Below are 23,351 nucleotides of genomic sequence, written 5' to 3' on the forward strand. Positions count from 1 at the left end.
GTGGGGGTGCAGGGGGGCATGAGTGGGACATGAGTGGGGGCCTGCTGGCAGGTTCCCTGCACTGCTGGGGGTGGGGGTGCAGGGGGACATGAGTGGGGGCTTGCTGGCAGGTGCCCTGCACTGCTGGGGGGTGGGGGTGCAGGGGGACATGAGTGGGGGCCTGCTGGCAGGTGCCCTGCACTGCTGGTTGGTGGGGGTGCAGGGGGACATGAGTGGGACATGAGTGGGGGCCTGCTAGCAGGTGCCCTGCACTGCTGGGGGTGAGGGTGCAGGGGGACATGAGTGGGGGTCTGCTGGCAGGTGCCCCTGACTGCTGGGGGTTGGGTGTACAAAGGGACATGAGTGGGGGGCCTGCTGGCAGGTGCCCCTGACTGCTGGGGGGTGGGGATGCAAAGGGACATGAGTGGGGGCCTGCTGGCAGTGCAACGTACTGCTGGGGGGTGGGTGTGAAAAGGGACATGAGTGGGGGCCTGCTGCCAGGTGCCCCTGACTGCTGGGGGGTTGGGGTGCAAAGGGACATGAGTGGGGCCTGCTGGCAGGTGCCCCTGACTGCTGGGGGGTGGGGGTGCAGGGGGACATGAGTGGGACATGAGTGAGGGCCTGCTGGCAGGTGCCCCGCACTGCTGGGTGTGCAGGGGGACATAAGTGGGGGCCTGCTGGCAGGTGCCCCTGACTGCTGGGGGTTGGGGGTACAAAGGGACATGAGTGGGGGCCTGCTGGCAGGTGCCCCTGACTGCTAGGGGGTGGGGATGTAAAGGGACATGAGTGGGGACCTGCTGCCAGGTGCCCCTGACTGCTGGGGGGTGGGGTGCAAAGGGACATGAGTGGGGGTCTTCTGGCAGGTGTTCCTGACTGCTGGGGGGTGGAGGTGCAGGGGGACATGAGTGGGGGCCTGCTTGCAGGTGCCCCTGACTGCTGAGGGGTGGGGGTGCAAAGGGACATGAGTGGGGGCCTGCTGGCAGGTGCCCCTGACTGCTGGGGGGTGGGGGTGCAAAGGGACATGAGTGGGACATGAGTGGGGGCCTGCTGGCAGGTGCCCCTGTCCAAAACATATGCATCATGTCCACCCCTTCTCATGTGCATCTCGGACAAACTTGACCTTCTTCCCCCTTTATATATGATATCCTGTCTGGTGTCATATACGCCAGTGCGTTGCATACAGTTGAGCTAATTTAAATCTAGCGTTTCTTGAGACATGGTTGGTATACAGAAACAACCTACTGCATTCCGTGTCTGTGGAAACTGTTGCCATATCTGTTTCCCAGTTTCCACGCACTTTCAACTCTGTCATGCTGAAGCTGCTCAGGAACAAGTCATACAACTTAGAGACCATGTGTCCCCATTCCAACACGTCGTACATAGTATCCAGTGTTTCATGGGTTACTATCTCTGCTTGTGGATTTGACCATTTCATTCTGATCCTTTTGACTATACCCAGATACAATAAAAACTGGCCTTCCTGTATGCCATGTTCACTGACCAGGGTGTGGAAATCAGTTATTTTGTCATCCCATATTAAATCACCCACAGTGGCTATCCCTTTGCTTTCCCATTGCTTCCAATACTGTGCCACCACACTCTGCTGTTCTCCAATAACTCCTGCCAAAGAGGCGTGCATGTAGCAAAGAGTTTGATATTCGCAAACATTTCTATGTCCTGCGCCATATGTCTTTGCCTATATCTTTGCCCAATTTCAATCAACCAGATGGTCTGAATAAGTGGAGGTCTTTCACCCTTAGGATTTCTTATTGCTTCAGCATTGGTTACAGCAGCAAGGTGTCCTGTGAAGCATCATATCCCAGCCAATTCACTACAAACTGCAGTTGCCTTGCTAAATTGTAGCCCTCAAAGTGTATTTGTATGCGCTCTCTGTATGGTTCCTCTGCAAGGAGCACAGGGTGATTGTGTTTCTCCCCCACTTCACAGAAATTCTCTAGTCATCAAGTTTACCGGTTGAAAAAAACACCCCAGGCATATTGTGGAATATTTTTATCCACACCAATGCACCACACTGCACCCCTTTGCCAATAGGGAAAGAAAACTGCCAGAAATGGATGTGATAAACCCTGTGCGCACTAAATCTCCAAAATAGCACCTGGTGCATAAACCATGAAAGAGCTGCACACCCTGTCACACACACAGGCAAAGTTGGTGTAAAAACAGGAATCACTGCGGTCATCTGTCATTTGTCATCTGTCACCTGTCAACTGAATGAATGCCACAGAAGTGGGCTAAAATCTGAAAATGCCCTTAAATGCAGCTTCCTAATCAATGCTAACCTTCAAAGTGCTGTTTTGGTGCTAAATTCAGTCATTTTCCCCAGTGAATTATTGAAGGAAAAGTGTGCTGAAATCATGGATTCTCTAGGCAGTCAGAGGAATTCAGGCCTCACTGACTGACAGCTGCATCAGAAAATTAGCTGTCAAACCCAGTTTAAAAGTGTTTCTGTTTCCTAATTAAAATGGCAAAAATTGCCTATGTTTGTGAAGCGCTAATTCTTTTAAAATGTATTTTATATGTGAACTGAAAAGACTTTAATTTATAGGAACCCAGTCTGGAGCGAATCAACTATTTAATTCTGATCTGACAGCCCAGCCTGGGAAGATTCACATTTCAGCTTGACACTCAGTTGCTACAGGAAGGCTAATGGCTGCTTAATGGTTCCTGCATAATGTAAACAAAGAAAGCTCTAGACATTCATCTCCTGTCTGAACCATAGACAAAGGAAGGCTTGGACACCCCTCCTTCTAAAGGAGGGGCAGGATGTGGAGGAGGTTTCTCAGTGAACTTCAAAGGACTGGCCATTTGCTCACTTTGGAAGTAAGAAAAAAAAACTGACTGGATTTTGAATGGAAATTACTTGTTTTTTGCCTCAGAACTTTATGACCATTAACATGACAGCCAAAATAAGTAGACAAGTGAAAAATACAAACTTCTAAATCTAAACTCATGCTAGACAGTTGAAGATTTTGAAGGAGCTCTTACTATATATGGAACCAAAGTTATGAAAAATGTCTTATTGTAGCAGAACGATCAATGTTTCAAATCTTAAATTGTATGTACATGATCCACTGATCAGCGCCCAGAGAGGTACTGAATTAGAAATGATTAATCCAAACCATTATGGTGAATATTGATAAAAATCCATAGAATGAGAAAGACAGCTCGCACAAGGATGGGGAGTGAATCGAATATAAAATATACGTGTCCAATTTTATTAGAGTACATAATTGTAGAAATGTACATGTGTGCAAAAGTTATGTTTTGGTAACAATCAATGTGGGAGAGCATAAATCCTGTCTTAAGGATGACAACTCTGTTCAGACCGCCAACCAGGACAAAGCACATGCCTGCAGTCACTCACAGACATGGGGGTGTGTTTTGAAGTTATGCCCACGCTATAAACTTTATAACGTATAAATATAGGAGTTTCACTACAGATAGACACACTGCTTCCAGAAAACACTGCTTCCAGAACCCATATAAAACAAATAAGCATTCCTACACCAATGTGAGTAACGAGCAAGTGTTCAGGAATGAAAGACAAGTTCTAGAGTTTATAGGCAATCTTCCCTCTTTAAACAAGAGAAAAAAACTTTTTGGGCAAATGACATGTTTAAACTGACAGATGAAAATTACTTTGTAAAATACTGAAAAATGGTCAAAAATGCGTAAATCGATACATGTTCTAAGGAAAGCAACTCTAAACAAGTCCTAACAAACATGAACTATAATATAAACAACAATACACACTTCAGATCAGGATGGGATGGAAGAAGCACTTTGAAATAGGCAAAAGACACATGTAACTTTGACTAAAATTGCAAATTCGTGGCAAACTTTTACTGTGCGATATTGGAGAAAAACGGGTCAAATACACTGTTCCGCAAAGAGACTCTTCACAGCTACGTGGCCAGTGCAACCATTCACGTGATGGGTCCTCAATTTCTTCTGGGATTTACTTTAGTTACTTGAAATCACTAAGGAGTTATGGTTTGGTAACACAGATGAGAAAATCAGCGCAAGAAGGATTCTAACAATACTGGGGTTCTAAATTAAAGATGGGATGGGTTGAAATAGGGATAATACAATGCAAATATATTATGGGTCACTGTTCTTCCTATTATACTTGCAGTTCTTTATAATAAATTCGACCGTCCAGCTCTGGTCATTGGGTGGATCAGGTCTATCGGCAGCAGTGCAACTCAGGAGGGATCGGATCAGCAGTGCAGTTCGGGTCAATTTTGAATTGTGCCTCAGGCTGGATTAGGATGGGCCCCTTCTGGTTACAGGACACAGTAGATAGTAGGATGCAAGTTTCAGCAGGTAATCCTTAATTATAGCAAGCCAAGCTGAATCAAAATTATTCTTTTAAGTTCTGTATGTTTGCAATTGGGTCAATCGCTCACTGCAGGTCCAAGTGTGGTAATTGATCCTCATGGAAAGCCCTAAACTCTGGTAGGGGGAACAAACAGGATTTCTCGTGATTTAACTCAATACCCGAAAGTGTTGTAAATCAGTCAATAATGTCTAGCAGGCGCGGTAGATTGTCCTCTGGGTGACTCACATACAGCACTATGTTATCTGCGTATAGAGAGATCACATGTGCAGCCCCATCTATCACTATTCCAGCTTCTTTGTACTATTGCCTAAGTAACATAGCCAATGGCTCCAACGCTAAAATGAACAGCATCAGCGACAATGGGCAGCCTTGCCTAGTACCTTTGTGTACCTCCCATATCTCAGAGATCTGTCCCTTCATGGGTGTAGTATTGATCAATTCTACCCATCATAGGAAGGCCCTGCCAATCTCGAAATGCTCTAGAGTTGTCAGTAACCAGTCCCAACTGACTGAGTCAAAGGACTTTACTGCATCCAGCGAGGCTACCACACAATCGTCCTTCATTTGGTTTGTTCTGTCTATTACATGGTGTAGCCTCTGCAAGTTCCATGAGGTATTATACCCCGGGACATACCCAGTTTGGTCTATAAGGACCAGTCCTCCTATTACCCTCTTCAGCCTATTTGCCAATACCACCGTTAAAATTGCGCACTCCTGATTTACCATTGAGAGGGGTCTGTATGATATACAGCTAAATTAGCATTTCCCTGGTTTAATGATAGGCACTATAGGGGATTCTCTCAAACTATTTGGCAGCACCCCCAGGTCGTACTCTTCTGTGAAAACTTCCAGCAGTCTAGGACTCAGAGTTTTTTTTGTGTGCTTTGTAAAACTCCCCTGAGAGTCTGTCCAGTCCTGGGGTCTTGGGAGTTCTCTGATGACATCCCCAATTGCATCTACCGTCATCAGAGCATCTAGTGTATCTACCTGCTCTACTTTTAGTCTAGATAAATCCAGTTGATCTAGTGCATCAACCACATTTCTATCCGCCCGTATTACACCTTAGATTTAACGTGCATCCAACATCTTCTCCTGTCCACCTGCCTCTCTATATCTGTGGTTTGTGCCCCTTCCCTCACATACCTCCCCACCTTACTTCCCAGCCTCTCCTGCCAGAAATAAAATAATTCAAAATCAAAATAACACCAAATAAAAGGTTCCTTTAGGAACAACCTTTCACAGTTAAAAAATAGAAGTACATTTACATTTTTTAATAAAGCAGCTAGATTCTCCAATATTTCCATTCGAATTTTGCACTATGCTAATGGAAATAATCGACAATTGTATAGTAGAGAAAAAGAAACAAGGACAGAAACTATTTTCTGTCGCAAATACTTTACTCTAACATACAATAACGACCATAACCCATGGACCTTCATAACTATCTGTGGTCTCCCGAGTCCCCTTTCCAGACCAGGCATCATTAAAACATCCAGATAGCATGTGCACACCATCGTACAAGACAGCCCTTCTACCCTTTCTTTTATGTTTGCAACACTCCCTCATTGCCTGCGTTCGAACAGTCACACAACCACCCAGCAATCACTTCCAAAAACTCTACAGGTACCCCTATTAACATATTAAACTTCCACACATCAACTGCCACTTAACAATGTTCTACAAATATTTTCCACCTGGAATTCCTTTACTTATGCAAACAAATTATACACAGTACTGCTATAAATGTGCATATGCATTGTGCAGTAAAACCAGTGTATTAATGAAAGAAGGAGTAGGAATGGCCAAGCCCGGGAAAGAAGAGCCAATGTATGCCAATGTGGAAGGCCACTACATACGTGCTAGGGAGGAATGGTCCGTGCTGAAGGGGGGTACTAGTGTCAACTAGGCATAGTGCCTTGAACCTGTGCCTATCCCCCCCTCCGACCTACTTCTGCAGGGGTCTGTCCTGATACATTCTTGTGTCACCATCACCGTCTTGTGGCCAATGCTGAATTTGACATTTATGGACTTCATTGATTCATGTGTGTCACCCTTTCTCAACTCTCATGCTGACTTCCTTTGCATCTTGTACCTATGGTAGCCCTGAATCATGCTGTTCCCATCTTCATCTTGTATGCTGGCTTGCAACATTATGTGTTACTACTGACTTCTGCAATTGTATTCGCTCTCCCCTCTTGCTTTTCCACTCTTTTTGACTGCTTACTCTCTGCTCTCTCCTCCTCTCCCTTTCTCCCTTTTCCTATCTCCTCCCTTACTTTATTCTATGCACTTACTCTATAAGTATTGCCCCTGGACCTAGTATGATAGTAACCTCATCTGTCTTCCCCCCCTCACCTTACTTGTCCTCCCCCCTACAGCACTATCTGAAATGTCATCAGGCCTAGTACGATAGTCGCTTGTTTTGTTTCTCGCCTCCCTTTCTGAATGCCTCTCCCTCACCTTTTGTCACCTGTCTGTTTCCTTTTTCCACCCAGTATCCCCCAAGCTTCCTTATCCATGTCTTAGCACTTGCACTTCTCAAATGTCATTAGGTTGAGTACGATAGTTAATTTCACATCCTTACTGTACATGGCCTGTAAGAATGTCATTGGGCCTCATTACAACCTTGGTGCTAAGTGCACCAACTTTACTTTTGGTGGATGGCGGATTTACCGCCCCATTCCAAGGTGAGTGGGGCGGTAAATCCCCATTTCCCATTTTCCCTTCCCCATTCCCATTTTTGCCCCATAGGGCATAATGGGAGTGGGGAAGGCGCTAATTACACCGCCGTAAATTACGGCGGCGTAATTAGCACCATGGCAGGTTAGCGCCATGGATTTTAACGCCTGCTAAAAGCAGGCATTAAAATCAGAATCAGGCGTTAAGGGTTAACGGTGGCGTTAACCCTTAACGCCTGAGTTGTAATGAGGCCCATTGTATTTTCCCTTGTTCCCTCCCTTGCTTTGAAGTGCTTTCAAACACATTGTGTATAGGCGCTATATAAATAAACTATCATATCATATCAAGTTAATGAGGCACCAGGCCAGCAGCCCCAGTGGCAATGGGATCAGTTAGCAGAGAATCAAGAGAGAAAGAGAAAAACGAAAGCAGAGTTTTGAAAAGTTTCTTGAGCTTAAGGAAGTCAGGCTCAAAGTCTAAAAGCAGCAGGGACACTGTTCCAAAAAAGGCACAAGCTAAACAGAGATATGTACCTCCCCCTCTCTGTTTGGAGAAGCATTTCACAAGCAGACAATTTGAGTTAGAGAACCACAAGGCTCTAGCAGGGGAGTATTTAGGGATAGAAAGTTGGAAATAGTGTGGTCCCAGGCCCCTGAAAGCCATGTGGATAATTCATAGGGTCTTAAATTTTATTCTTACAGCCACAAGAAGCCAGTCTAGAAATGTTAGGACTGCTGAGATACAATCCCTAGCCTTCAGGCCAAGTATAACTCTTGCCCCCTTTTCTGGATTAGCTAAAGGGACCGTACGGAACAAAGGGGAATGTTGACAAAGAGGCTGTTGCAGTAGTGCAGCCTACAGAAGACCAGGGCTCTCAAAATATTCAGCTTCTGAGGTAATGTAAGGAAACATAGAATTCCTTTAAAGTGTTAAACCCCAAAGTGTTTGACCTCACAGGATGGTGAGGATTGAGAGCCCAAGGGCCACAGCCCGAAAGTAGGAAAGAAACAGGGTACAGGTGTCCCAATAAGACAAATCTCCATCTTACTGACATTCACAAAGATATCACTACCGGCACACGATGCATGGATGGCGGTAAAACAATCAGGGATGCGACAAGCAGATAAGAAAGTAGTAAAGGGAGGTGTCAGGTAAAGCTGTGTATCAGCACCATAACACTGGAAATTAGAAGGGAAAGAGCAAATGAGGTGAGTCAGAGGGACAAGATACATATTAAAGAGCCACAACAATAGTATATAACCTTGGGAGATGCTGCAGGTGGAAAGTGAGGTGGTGGAGGACAAATGGCCCAGTTGCAGCTGGAAAGGGCAATTAGTTAGGATAGAGGTCAGCTAGTCCAGTGCCCGATCAGTGATGCTAAAGTATCATGGAGGCGTTCAATAAAGATGGAATGATTCATCGTGTCCAAGGTGGAGGAGAGATCAAGGAGAACTATCCACAATTGAACTACAATCAGAAATACCATATACACTTCAATTATATCATTACACCATATTCCAAATACGGTATTCTCCCCTTATACCTCCTATAAAAATTATACACATATTATTATAGTGCATGTGGCCAGCAGCCAGATTCTTGGGGGCAGGGCCTATGTCGACGCCCAGAAGAATCTGGCCCTTGGCCACTGGCCACAACCACCACAATAAAATTAATCCGTATCACAACTATGTACAATACACCTTCCAATAACAAGACTCACCCAGACACACAATCCACCCCCAATACCAATAACGTCCACAGACACAAAGGTTTACAGCACACATGCTATCACCTACAGAGCTTGCAGCTGGAAAGGGCGATTAGTTAGGATAGAGGTCAGCCAGTCCATTGCTCGATCTGTGATGCCAAAGTATCATGGATGCATTCAATAAAGATGGAATTATTCTTCGTGTCCAAGGTGGAGGAGAGATCAAGAATAACTATCCTCAATTGTACTACAATCCGAAATACCATATACACTTCAATTATATCATTACACCATATTACAAATACGGTATACTCCTTGTATACTTCCTGTAGAAATTATACTCGTATTACTATAGTGCATGTGGCCAGCAGCCAGATTCTTGGGGTCAGGGCCTACGTCCATGCCCAGAAGAATCTGGCCTTTGGCCACTGGCCACAACCACCACAATAAATGTAATCCATATCACAAGTATGTACAATACACCTTCCAATAACAAGACTCACCCAGACACCCACTCCACCCCCAATACCAATAACGTCCATAGACACAAATGTTTACAGCACACATGCTATCACCTACACAGCTTTTTTTCAACTATATATATCAACTTTTTCCCAATCTCCCACCATTTCCAAGCCCTCTTTCGTCCTCAAAATAAACCCATATATTTTCCAGACTTCTTATCCTTATGGCACAGTCTGCGGACCACATATGGCCACTGTTTTAATAATTATGATGGACCTCATGTTTTCAAACTTCCAAACAGCGTGCAAGTCTATGCAAAGTTTGGTGACAATTTGTCAAATGCCACAAAAATTATCAGCTGCCAAAAAGTACTCTTTCTAAAAGTGATGCAGAGGAGGATGACGAAGAACGCAAAGAATAGGTAGAGGAAGTGCCTACCTCCAGCACCCGGAGACAGTCATGGGTGTGGCAGTTCTTTCAAACCGTAGGGGGGTTCCCAAAGGCTCAGGCTGCCCATGTTGAATACATTGAGTGTGGGGTCATACTCAGTCGCAGACAACATGTGCATTACTCCTTCAGGACGAACTCCACACACAACCACACCAGATCCAACCACCCGGCTGTTTCTTTCTCAGTGAGATGCAGGTTAATGTTCCCCACCCAATCTTCCTCAACTGCTCCTGCCACCACACAGCGTACTCCTGTGGGGGAGAGGATTCCAGCAGCTGCCTTGCAGGCCATATAGTAGGCTGTCAATCCTTACCTTTCGAGGGTCAGAGTTCTCTGTATGTACTGCGAGACACTGCTCTACAGGGCAGTTTTAAAGTATTTTTGAATGTTCAGTCAAGGAGCACAAGAAACACTGCCCCCAATCTTACATTTAAGGCCCGGCCAACTTCTTCCCCTGTCCACCTGCCCCTCCATATCTATGGTTATTGACCCTTCCCTCCCTTCCCTCCCCCACCTTACCTCCTCTGCTGTCTGACCAAAAAACAAAATCCCCTAAAATATATAAAAGCCAGAAACACAAAAAATAGGTTCGTATGGAAGCCACCTTTCTCCAATTTTATTTTTTATTGATTTCAGAATAAATAATCTTTGCAGCTGGAAACCGTTTCATTAGGCTTCTCAACATATCCTTCAGTGCAACTTACAACTATCCTGGAGTCGCATAGCCCAAACTGCTGCCTCCACAATGCACAACAATAATATCTGGACGTTTAAAGTGAGCCATACCCTCACATATCACATAATGGTAAAAAGCTTACACAGTGTAACCCAAAATCTGCATTGAAATAGTATTTTCTTATTTTATAAGCACCTAAAAAGCAAACAATAAATAGAAGACACAAAAAATAAATACCACAAAACTTCCACTTTGTCTAATCCAATAGAAGCAAAGATGCCACGAGATTCACTATAAACCTTCAATGAATGGATACAGAAATCTCACATTATCCACACACTCTGCTTCTTCACAGCCATAGCCATAGCCATCTTCACTACAGACAACATAGAAACACGTTGTACCCTGTACTCCTGTATGCTTCATCTCCTCCTCCAGACCCACAAAACCTAATTGGATAATCCCCCTTAAAAGACCCGGATGGCACGTGTGGGTTCCGTTGACTACCAGGGTTTCTTCGGACATGGCGGCACCTGTAATGCTTTTATTCACCTATATTAACAGCTCCTTATCAACTTTATTCCACTCCCCCATGCTTTCCAGGTCCTCTTTCGGGCACCAAGTAACCCCAAATGTGTTTTCCAGACTTTCTTCTCACTGCGCTGTCCGTGGTCAGCAGTGATGGCCGCGAACTCGACGGCACCCACAAACCCTTTTTTCACCTATACAAATGGCTCTATATGAATTATATTCCACTCCCCCACTCTTTCCAGCCCCTCTTTCAGCCACCAAATAACCTCAAATGTGTTTTCCAGACTTTTTCCCCAGTGCAGGGTACGCAGACACAGGCGGCTGTCCGTGGATCCAACATGGCAACCATTTCAAAAAATATGAAGCACCTCACATTTCTCACAATCCAATCAGCGGGCCAGCATGATGTTCACGTATCTGCTACCCCCAAACGTGTCCGTGGACCCCAACGGTAATAGCACTAAAAAGCCCGATAGAGTCCTATGGACTCCGAATAAATGGGGATTAACATTGCCACCTCAACTCGGGATCAAAATTGGTGATACATTTAATTGCTCCACTTTTTGCATCAATGCAAATCTTTCATAATCTGGCCCTCTGAGTCTCTGATATTCATGTGGTCTCGCAGCTACATTTCTTGCCTTCCATGGAAATCAGTGCTAAATAAGACATGCCTTCAATACCATGCATAATTATATTGGTAATCTGGCCCCTGATTCGTGTGGATGTGGGGAAAAAATCAAAGAAATTGATCTTCTGCACTAATTCCCAGAGGAGGTCATGCAGATCGCTGGTGACATGTAAGAGTACTGTGGTAATAATGCAGTAGTTACCAAGCACAGTGTATGTGCCTTTGTATTATCTATATCTTCATTTATTTTAATTTTTATTTATTTAATATACTCACAGCCAATCGGCTTTGTATATACAAGCAGTAAAACACATAGAATAAAAGAAAAGGTCCATGACACAACACACATAAATATAAGCATAAACATATCATCAACTCACAAACTAAACAAATATAAACAATCTAAATTCATTTCAAAATGTGTCTAAAATCTCTTTACATTTCCAATAAAATATTACAATAAAATATATAACATTGGTATAATTTCCCTCCATAAATTTCGACCAGATCTAATATCTATCAGTACAGTTCATCAGATTATTGTACGATTTCATAAATGTTGGTCTCAAGGGTGCAAGACTACAGCAGTGTACGATGATATGTTCCCAAGATTCCACAATGTTCTCGCCACATAGTCTACACATACGTTCAGGACGGGGAATATCAATTTTTCCGCCCTTTATTTCTAAGACATCACATATATGACATTTTAAAAGGAGATACTGGGCCTCATTAGGACCCAGGCGGTAAGGGGTTTACGGCGGCGTAAACAGCGCCGACCCTTACCGCCTGATTCCGAGGTCCCTTAGCGCCATGGAGGATTTAACACCTGCTTTTAGCAGGTGTTAAAATCCATGGCGCTAAGGGACCTTGTTGTTAATTACGCCACCGTAATTTATGGTGGCGTAATTAACGCCTTCCCCACTCCCATTATGCCCTATGGGGCAAAAATGGGAATGGGGAAGGGTGAATGGGTTAATGGGGACTTACCGCCCCGCCAACCTCGGAATGGGGCGGTAAGTCCGCCAACCACCATGGCGTAAACATAGTTTACGCCATGGTGGTAAAGGTACGACCCAGGCGGTAACTTACCGCCTGGGTCGTAATGAGGCCCACTGTCTAATAATGCAGTCATGTACAAGGACCTACAATACCGATCACGTCTGTAACGTATATATGGTCCACTCTTAGTCTTCGTAGATAGCTGAATGGTATGATTATCATAGCTATAGTTAATTAGCTTCTGTTTTAACCAGCGTTTTGTCACATGAGTAGGACAGAATACCAGAAGCTGGTCCAGCCCAACTTGCCATTTGTTACAGAGTGTTAGTATCTTTCCCAAGGTCCCTAATGTGTTGCAATTATCAACACTTAAAAAGGCCTGAATGTAGTTTAGCGTTATGGTACCATTGTTACGTGCACGTAAGTTTACCAAACACATAAATGTTTGCGACACAAATACAGAAAATATCCCAATGAGATAGAATTCTAAGTAAAGGAATTCAATAAACAATGTTTGTGGCATTCTAAAGAGCTTGTGCAATATTTTCACCTTAAATTTCTTTAGTTTGGATACATATTCATGCCCCCATATTTCTATGAATATGTAAAAACGGGGAGAATTCTAGAGGTGTACATAAGCAGGAAGGTGTGTACAGAGTAGCCGCCATTCTTTCCAATAAACACACTTATGATGTTAGCCAGTAACATGCATTTTGCTTTAGTTTCACACCAATGAGAGGACCACTTTAAAGAGTTGTTAATATGTAATCCAAGATATCTAGGTTTTAACAAATACAAATTTAGCGCCATCCAACACCCATGAGGAACTAAATTTTGGCTTATGCTTACCGGAAAATTGCATGATCTTACCTTTTGCTGTGTCTACTTTTAAGCCATTTTGGAGTGCAAAATCGCCAAGAGCATCAATCATTGCTTGTAGCCCTTTAGGGGTGTGGCCAAGCAATACGAGATCGTCATCGTAAGTAAGCTAACTTTTAAATTGTGTATCTACTTTTAATGGACAATGATTTGAGTTGCTGAAAGCAACATTCAAATCTGCTTAGTTTAGGTTGAATAGTTTGGCTGCAACAAGCCCTGCGTTGCATCTCTGCTGGTAGGTATGGCTTTGGACAGTTTCCCAACCCCATCAAGGTGCACCCTAACACTTGTATCATTATGCATCAGCATGACCATTTTTAATAACCCAGGCGGTATATTCCAAGCCACCAGGTTCTGCCATAATCTGCACAGAATAGAGCAGTCTCTCTTCTCAACCACGCATATTCGACAGAAGACACCAAGCTGAGAATTTTGTGAGATGTTGAAGATTTGGTATGGAAGCCAGTCTGATTCGGACTTAGAATATCATTGTAATTTATCCATTCATTCAGTTTTGCACGAATGTCTAGCATTGCCAACAAGCGGTAATTAGATGGACAATTGAGGGAGCCTTTTTTATAGATTAGGAGAATATGACTTTCATGCCAGGTGCCTGGTAATGCGCCAGTAGTTCCAATACCAAGAAATAATAAATGCAAAGCATGTACACACAAATCAGGAGATCCTTTTAATAACTCATTACATATCCCATTGGGACCAACTGCATAAGATTTATTTAAATGCTCTATGATAACAATAATGTCTAGAATCAACGCTTTGCAGTACCACATAGCATTAGGGATGTCTATCACCATATCTTCAGGCTCATTCGTCCCCAGGGCCGATTTAATATGAGCAACCCAGGAGGATAACTCAGTGGCAACTTGCTTGCCTTGGAAGCAAGAGACACGAAGCAACACAGGTTCGATCCCCGGGTCCACGCTTAGAAACCTCTGGCTATTTAAGGGCATTATAAATATGCCACCAAGCTGCGTGAGCGCTTTAAAAATGCAAATACATGAATAAATAAATAAACCCAAGCCCACTCAGGCACAAATGTTATAGGTAGGCCCCTTTTCGTTCACATTTGGATTTATGATCTTTCGACCATCATCATTTTTTTTTACACATTTGACATGGAGGTTGATTTCTTCGGCACAGTACCCAGGGAGGGGATGTATATAGGACAGGATGTCAGCCTGCAGTTGTTTTTTAGCAGCTCTGATCTTAGCGTCATAATTTAATTGTTTATTAAACACTATATTACTTCGTACAGACCTTTGTACTGTGTTTGTTTCTTAATTAGATATTTTAAACAGATAATCAATGACGAAAATTATTCTATGCTTGTTATCAGTAAGACAGTAGAAGAACCAGTATATTGCTTAATAAAGATAGGTAAGAGGTAGTAAACTGCAACTTTTTCTTTGTCCAAATTATGGTGGTTCCAGTGAATACTATTTCATCTACTATTTACAAATATATCTCTCGTGAATATTGGGCAGGGCAGTCATCTGGAAGGGCTTGAAAAGTACACACAGAGGTAAATGATCAGTTTCTTCCTGTGCTAAAACAGCCATGTCCCCCACCAGTGACAGACACCCTTTTCTTGTAGATGAGAATCTGCAGTACTTTCTCTCTGATCCGCTTTGTCCTTATCCCATAAATGATGGGGTTTATGAAAGGAGGAATTAGAGGGTACAAGTTGGCCACAACAATGTGAATATATGGAGCAATGGCCTGGCCAAACCTGTGTGTCAAAATAGAGAAAAGAGCTGATGTGTAAAATACCGAGATGATACACAGATGAGAACTGCAGGTACTGAATGCTTTGAATCCAGCATTGTTGGAGGAATGTTTGGAAACAGCCTTAAGAATCAAAGCGTATGATAAAGCAATGCATATGCAATCCAAAATAGCAGTTGCCAATGCAATGGTCAAACTGTAACCTCTAAGCACAGATGTGTCCTTGCATGCCTGCACCACAACAGCCATGAACTCACAGTATGTGTGATGGATCACATTTGCCTGACAGTATGGAAGTCGCTTCATGACCATCAAATGAGGAACAAAGACCACTGTGCCTCTGATGAGGATGGCCAGCCCTGCTTTACCCACCCTGTGACCGTTTAGGACCATGAAATATGTCAAAGGATGACAAATGGCTACATAGCGATCAAAGGACATAGCTACCAAAATCCCTGATTCAACAATTGTGAAAGAATGTATGAAAAACATTTGCATGAGGCAGGAGTCAATAGAAATCTTTTTCGAGTCAAACCAGAAGATGCTGAGCATCTGGGGTACTGTGGAACTTGTTAAAACTAAATCTGTGATTGTGAGCATAGAAAGGAAGTAGTATTGGGGTTCATGGAAACGTGTGTCTACTCGTAGGATATACAGAAGGGTGGAGTTTCCTAGAAGAGCAAGAAGGTATATGGAGCAAAAAGGGATTGAGATCCAGATGTGTGCTGATTCCAGTCCAGGTATCCCGGTCAAGAGGAATGTGATATGGGGAGAGGCAGTTTCATTGGTTGACATCATTGCTTTTCAGAAGACCTCTTCTGTACCACAGGAACTCTTATCCCCTAGAAGAACAAGAAACATGAACAAAGTCATGTTGTATCCATTGGCACTGCATCACATGAATATAAATGACATGAAGGCATATTTCCTAATGTGCACAACCAGTGAGTTCACATAATTAGCTATTTGGAAAGGTCAAGCACAAACTCAATACCTTGACATACAATGGGCCTCATTACAACCCAGGCGGTAAGTTCCCTACTTTATCACCATGGTGTAAACTCTCAGGGTAATTCATAGAATTTCGCAGAAAAGTGTCGCAATCGGCTGGCGCAGAGTGTCCGCGTGCGATTGACTGCGCCAGGCACGTGCGATAAAACCGATTTCCGCGCACAGCGTATTCATGGATTTCATGCTCCCAAACCAGCCGTGGCGCAGAGTATCGCAGCGACCCAGCAGCAGCGCCAGTAACGCCCCCAAGAACGCCCTCGCGCAAGGAAAAGCCAGCAAAATCGCTAAATCATCGCAAAGGGCTGCGCTAACCCTGGACCAGTTTACAGGGCAGCCAAACAAGGAACGCAAAGCGGGTAACGTGCATATCAGGGGTACACGTGAAGTCATACACGCGATTAGCCAGGGTAAGTGTATTACAGGGGTACACGTGAAGTCATACACGCGATTAGCCAGGGTACGTGTATTACAGGGGTACGCGGGAAGTTTAACACGCGATTGGCCAGGGTACGTGTATTACAGGGGTACGCGGGAAGTTTAACACGCGATTGGCCAGGGTACGTGTATTACAGGGGTACGCGGGAAGTTTAACACGCGATTAGCCAGGGTAAGTGTATTACAGGGGTACACGTGAAGTCATACACGCGATTAGCCAGGGTACGTGTATTACAGGGGTACGCGCGAAGTTTAACACGCGATTGGCCAGGGTACGTGTATTACAGGGGTACGCGGGAAGTTTAACACGCGATTAGCCAGTGTAAGTGTATTACAGGGGTACACGTGAAGTCATACACGCGATTAGCCAGGGTACGTGTATTACAGGGGTACGCGGGAAGTTTAACATGCGATTGGCCAGGGTACGTGTATTACAGGGGTAGGCGGGAAGTTTAACACGCGAATAGCCAGGGTAAGTGTATTACAGGGGTACGCGGGAAGTTTAACACGCGATTAGCCAGGGTACGTGTATTACAGGGGTACGCGGGAAGTTTAACACGCGATTGGCCAGGGTACGTGTATTACAGGGGTACACGGGAAGTTTAACACGCGATTGGCCAGGGTACGTGTATTACAGGGGTACGCGTGAAGTTATACACGCGATTAGCCAGGGTACGTGTATTACAGGGGTACGCGGGAAGTTTAACACGCGATTGGCCAGGGTACGTGTATTACAGGGGTACGCGGGAAGTTCAACACGCGATTGGCCAGGGTACGTGTATTAAAGGGGTACGCGGGAAGTTTCACATGCGATTTGGCCAGGTACGTGTATTACAGGGATGCGTGGGAATTATCACACGCGATTTGGCTTGGTACGTGTATTACAGGGGTGTGCGGGAATTATCACACGCAATTAGGCTGGGTGGGTCCTCACAGGTGTTCCCTGTACACCCTCCACAGCCCCTGCAGGCAGCCCACAAAACAGGGGACTACCCTGCACACCTGCTCATGTCCCCCTGCACCCCCACCCCCCAGCAGTGCAGGGGCACCCTCCACCAGGCCCCCACTCATGTCTCCCACCACCCCCACCCCCCAGCCACCAGGGTCACCCTCCACCAGGGCCCCACTCATGTCTCCCACCACCCCACCCCCCAGCACTGTGGGGCACCTGCCAGCAGGCCCCCACCCATGTCCAACTCATGTCTCCCACCACCCCCACCCCCCAGCAGTGCAGGGGCACCCTCCACCAGGCCCCCACTCTTGTCTCCCACCACCCCCACCCCCCAGCAGTGCAGGGGCAGCCTCCACCAGGCCCCCACTCATGTCTCCCACCACCCCCACCCCCCAGCACTGTGGGGCACCTGCCAGCAGGCCCCCACCCATGTCCAACTCATGTCTCCCACCACCCCCACCCCCCAGCACTGTGGGGCACCTGCCAGTAGGCCCCCACCCATGTCCAACTCATGTCTCCCACCACCCCCACCCCCCAGCCACCAGGGTCACCCTCCACCAGGGCCCCACTCATGTCTCCCACCACCCCCACCCCCCAGCACTGTGGGGCACCTGCCAGCAGGCCCCCACCCATGTCCAACTCATGTCTCCCACCACCCCCACACCCCAGCCACCAGGGTCACCCTCCACCAGGGCCCCACTCATGTCTCCCACCACCCCCACCCCCCAGCACTGTGGGGCACCTGCCAGCAGGCCCCCACCCATGTCCAACTCATGTCTCCCACCACCCCCACCCCCCAGCACTGTGGGGCACCTGCCAGTAGGCCCCCACCCATGTCCAACTCATGTCTCCCACCACCCCCACCCCCCAGCACTGTGGGGCACCTGCCAGCAGGCCCCCACCCATGTCCAACTCATGTCTCCCACCACCCCCACCCCCCAGCCACCAGGGTCACCCTCCACCAGGGCCCCACTCATGTCTCCCACCACCCCCACCCCCCAGCCACCAGGGTCACCCTCCACCAGGGCCCCACTCATGTCTCCCACCACCCCCACCCCCCAGCACTGTGGGGCACCTGCCAGCAGGCCCCCACCCATGTCCAACTCATGTCTCCCACCACCCCCACCCCCCAGCACTGTGGGGCACCTGCCAGCAGGCCCCCACCCATGTCCAACTCATGTCTCCCACCACCCCCACCCCCCAGCCACCAGGGTCACCCTCCACCAGGGCCCCACTCATGTCTCCCACCACCCCCACCCCCCAGCCACCAGGGTCACCCTCCACCAGGGCCCCACTCATGTCTCCCACCACCCCCACCCCCCAGCACTGTGGGGCACCTGCCAGCAGGCCCCCACCCATGTCCAACTCATGTCTCCCACCACCCCCACCCCCCAGCACTGTGGGGCACCTGCCAGCAGGCCCCCACCCATGTCCAACTCATGTCTCCCACCACCCCCACCCCCAGCACTGTGGGGCACCTGCCAGTAGGCCCCCACCCATGTCCAACTCATGTCTCCCACCACCCCCACCCCCCAGCCACCAGGGTCACCCTCCACCAGGGCCCCACTCATGTCTCCCACCACCCCCACCCCCCAGCACTGTGGGGCACCTGCCAGCAGGCCCCCACCCATGTCCAACTCATGTCTCCCACCACCCCCACCCCCCAGCACTGTGGGGCACCTGCCAGCAGGCCCCCACCCATGTCCAACTCATGTCTCCCACCACCCCCACCCCCCAGCACTGTGGGGCACCTGCCAGTAGGCCCCCACCCATGTCCAACTCATGTCTCCCACCACCCCCACCCCCCAGCCACCAGGGTCACCCTCCACCAGGGCCCCACTCATGTCTCCCACCACCCCCACCCCCCAGCACTGTGGGGCACCTGCCAGCAGGCCCCCACCCATGTCCAACTCATGTCTCCCACCACCCCCACACCCCAGCACTGTGGGGCACCTGCCAGCAGGCCCCCACCCATGTCCAACTCATGTCTCCCACCACCCCCACCCCCCAGCCACCAGGGTCACCCTCCACCAGGGCCCCACTCATGTCTCCCACCACCCCCACCCCCCAGCAGTGCAGGGGCACCCTCCACCAGGGCCCCACTCATGTCTCCCACCACCCCCACCCCCCAGCACTGTGGGGCACCTGCCAGCAGGCCCCCACCCATGTCCAACTCATGTCTCCCACCACCCCCACACCCCAGCACTGTGGGGCACCTGCCAGCAGGCCCCCACCCATGTCCAACTCATGTCTCCCACCACCCCCACCCCCCAGCACTGTGGGGCACCTGCCAGTAGGCCCCCACCCATGTCCAACTCATGTCTCCCACCACCCCCACCCCCCAGCACTGTGGGGCACCTGCCAGCAGGCCCCCACCCATGTCCAACTCATGTCTCCCACCACCCCCACCCCCCAGCCACCAGGGTCACCCTCCACCAGGGCCCCACTCATGTCTCCCACCACCCCCACCCCCCAGCAGTGCAGGGGCACCCTCCACCGGGGCCCCACTCATGTCTCCCACCACCCCCACCCCCCAGCAGTGCAGGGGCAGCCTCCACCAGGCCCCCACTCATGTCCCCTATCACCCCCACCCCCCAGCCACCAGGGTCACCCTCCACCAGGGCCCCACTCATGTCTCCCACCACCCCACCCCCCAGCACTGTGGGGCACCTGCCAGCAGGCCCCCACCCATGTCCAACTCATGTCTCCCACCACCCCCACCCCCCAGCAGTGCAGGGGCACCCTCCACCAGGCCCCCACTCTTGTCTCCCACCACCCCCACCCCCCAGCAGTGCAGGGGCAGCCTCCACCAGGCCCCCACTCATGTCTCCCACCACCCCCACCCCCCAGCACTGTGGGGCACCTGCCAGCAGGCCCCCACCCATGTCCAACTCATGTCTCCCACCACCCCCACCCCCCAGCACTGTGGGGCACCTGCCAGTAGGCCCCCACCCATGTCCAACTCATGTCTCCCACCACCCCCACCCCCCAGCCACCAGGGTCACCCTCCACCAGGGCCCCACTCATGTCTCCCACCACCCCCACCCCCCAGCACTGTGGGGCACCTGCCAGCAGGCCCCCACCCATGTCCAACTCATGTCTCCCACCACCCCCACACCCCAGCCACCAGGGTCACCCTCCACCAGGGCCCCACTCATGTCTCCCACCACCCCCACCCCCCAGCACTGTGGGGCACCTGCCAGCAGGCCCCCACCCATGTCCAACTCATGTCTCCCATCACCCCCACCCCCCAGCAGTGCAGGGGCACCCTCCACCAGGCCCCCACTCTTGTCTCCCACCACCCCCACCCCCCAGCAGTGCAGGGGCAGCCTCCACCAGGCCCCCACTCATGTCTCCCACCACCCCCACCCCCCAGCACTGTGGGGCACCTGCCAGCAGGCCCCCACCCATGTCCAACTCATGTCTCCCACCACCCCCACCCCCCAGCACTGTGGGGCACCTGCCAGTAGGCCCCCACCCATGTCCAACTCATGTCTCCCACCACCCCCACCCCCCAGCCACCAGGGTCACCCTCCACCAGGGCCCCACTCATGTCTCCCACCACCCCCACCCCCCAGCACTGTGGGGCACCTGCCAGCAGGCCCCCACCCATGTCCAACTCATGTCTCCCACCACCCCCACACCCCAGCCACCAGGGTCACCCTCCACCAGGGCCCCACTCATGTCTCCCACCACCCCCACCCCCCAGCACTGTGGGGCACCTGCCAGCAGGCCCCCACCCATGTCCAACTCATGTCTCCCACCACCCCCACCCCCCAGCACTGTGGGGCACCTGCCAGTAGGCCCCCACCCATGTCCAACTCATGTCTCCCACCACCCCCACCCCCCAGCACTGTGGGGCACCTGCCAGCAGGCCCCCACCCATGTCCAACTCATGTCTCCCACCACCCCCACCCCCCAGCCACCAGGGTCACCCTCCACCAGGGCCCCACTCATGTCTCCCACCCCCCAGCAGTGCAGGGGCACCCTCCACCAGGGCCCCACTCATGTCTCCCACCACCCCCACCCCCCAGCACTGTGGGGCACCTGCCAGCAGGCCCCCACCCATGTCCAACTCATGTCTCCCACCACCCCCACCCCCCAGCACTGTGGGGCACCTGCCAGTAGGCCCCCACCCATGTCCAACTCATGTCTCCCACCACCCCCACCCCCCAGCACTGTGGGGCACCTGCCAGCAGGCCCCCACCCATGTCCAACTCATGTCTCCCACCACCCCCACCCCCCAGCACTGTGGGGCACCTGCCAGTAGGCCCCCACCCATGTCCAACTCATGTCTCCCACCACCCCCACCCCCCAGCACTGTGGGGCACCTGCCAGCAGGCCCCCACCCATGTCCAACTCATGTCTCCCACCACCCCCACCCCCCAGCACTGTGGGGCACCTGCCAGCAGGCCCCCACCCATGTCCAACTCATGTCTCCCACCACCCCCACCCCCCAGCACTGTGGGGCACCTGCCAGTAGGCCCCCACCCATGTCCAACTCATGTCTCCCACCACCCCCACCCCCCAGCACTGTGGGGCACCTGCCAGCAGGCCCCCACCCATGTCCAACTCATGTCTCCCACCACCCCCACCCCCCAGCCACCAGGGTCACCCTCCACCAGGGCCCCACTCATGTCTCCCACCACCCCCACCCCCCAGCACTGTGGGGCACCTGCCAGCAGGCCCCCACCCATGTCCAACTCATGTCTCCCACCACCCCCACCCCCCAGCACTGTGGGGCACCTGCCAGCAGGCCCCCACCCATGTCCAACTCATGTCTCCCACCACCCCCACCCCCCAGCACTGTGGGGCACCTGCCAGTAGGCCCCCACCCATGTCCAACTCATGTCTCCCACCACCCCCACCCCCCAGCCACCAGGGTCACCCTCCACCAGGGCCCCACTCATGTCTCCCACCACCCCCACCCCCCAGCACTGTGGGGCACCTGCCAGCAGGCCCCCACCCATGTCCAACTCATGTCTCCCACCACCCCCACCCCCCAGCACTGTGGGGCACCTGCCAGCAGGCCCCCACCCATGTCCAACTCATGTCTCCCACCACCCCCACCCCCCAGCACTGTGGGGCACCTGCCAGTAGGCCCCCACCCATGTCCAACTCATGTCTCCCACCACCCCCACCCCCCAGCCACCAGGGTCACCCTCCACCAGGGCCCCACTCATGTCTCCCACCACCCCCACCCCCCAGCACTGTGGGGCACCTGCCAGCAGGCCCCCACCCATGTCCAACTCATGTCTCCCACCACCCCCACACCCCAGCACTGTGGGGCACCTGCCAGCAGGCCCCCACCCATGTCCAACTCATGTCTCCCACCACCCCCACCCCCCAGCCACCAGGGTCACCCTCCACCAGGGCCCCACTCATGTCTCCCACCACCCCCACCCCCCAGCAGTGCAGGGGCACCCTCCACCAGGGCCCCACTCATGTCTCCCACCACCCCCACCCCCCAGCACTGTGGGGCACCTGCCAGCAGGCCCCCACCCATGTCCAACTCATGTCTCCCACCACCCCCACACCCCAGCACTGTGGGGCACCTGCCAGCAGGCCCCCACCCATGTCCAACTCATGTCTCCCACCACCCCCACCCCCCAGCACTGTGGGGCACCTGCCAGTAGGCCCCCACCCATGTCCAACTCATGTCTCCCACCACCCCCACCCCCCAGCACTGTGGGGCACCTGCCAGCAGGCCCCCACCCATGTCCAACTCATGTCTCCCACCACCCCCACCCCCCAGCCACCAGGGTCACCCTCCACCAGGGCCCCACTCATGTCTCCCACCACCCCCACCCCCCAGCAGTGCAGGGGCACCCTCCACCAGGG

The 23,351-nt window shown here is 50.6% G+C and overlaps 1 protein-coding gene across 1 annotated transcript; it reads right to left on the bottom strand.

Annotated features, from left to right (window-relative positions):
• Positions 1 to 14,917: 14,917 nt before the first annotated feature.
• On the bottom strand, positions 14,918 to 15,910 carry LOC138528146 (olfactory receptor 52K2-like). Its single transcript, XM_069639597.1, has one exon. It carries the CDS (start codon positions 15,908 to 15,910, stop codon positions 14,918 to 14,920), a length of 993 nt encoding a protein of 330 aa, XP_069495698.1.
• Between the last annotated feature and the right edge of the window lie 7,441 nt (positions 15,911 to 23,351).

This window comes from Ambystoma mexicanum, chromosome 7q, assembly GCF_040938575.1.
Source record: "Ambystoma mexicanum isolate Mex_15411 chromosome 7q, UKY_AmexF1_1, whole genome shotgun sequence".
Classification (NCBI taxonomy): domain Eukaryota; kingdom Metazoa; phylum Chordata; class Amphibia; order Caudata; family Ambystomatidae; genus Ambystoma; species Ambystoma mexicanum.

Bases quoted from the DNA above. Each gene is read 5' to 3' on its own strand.
- LOC138528146 (XM_069639597.1), bottom strand. From the start codon at position 15,910: ATGATGTCAACCAATGAAACTGCCTCTCCCCATATCACATTCCTCTTG.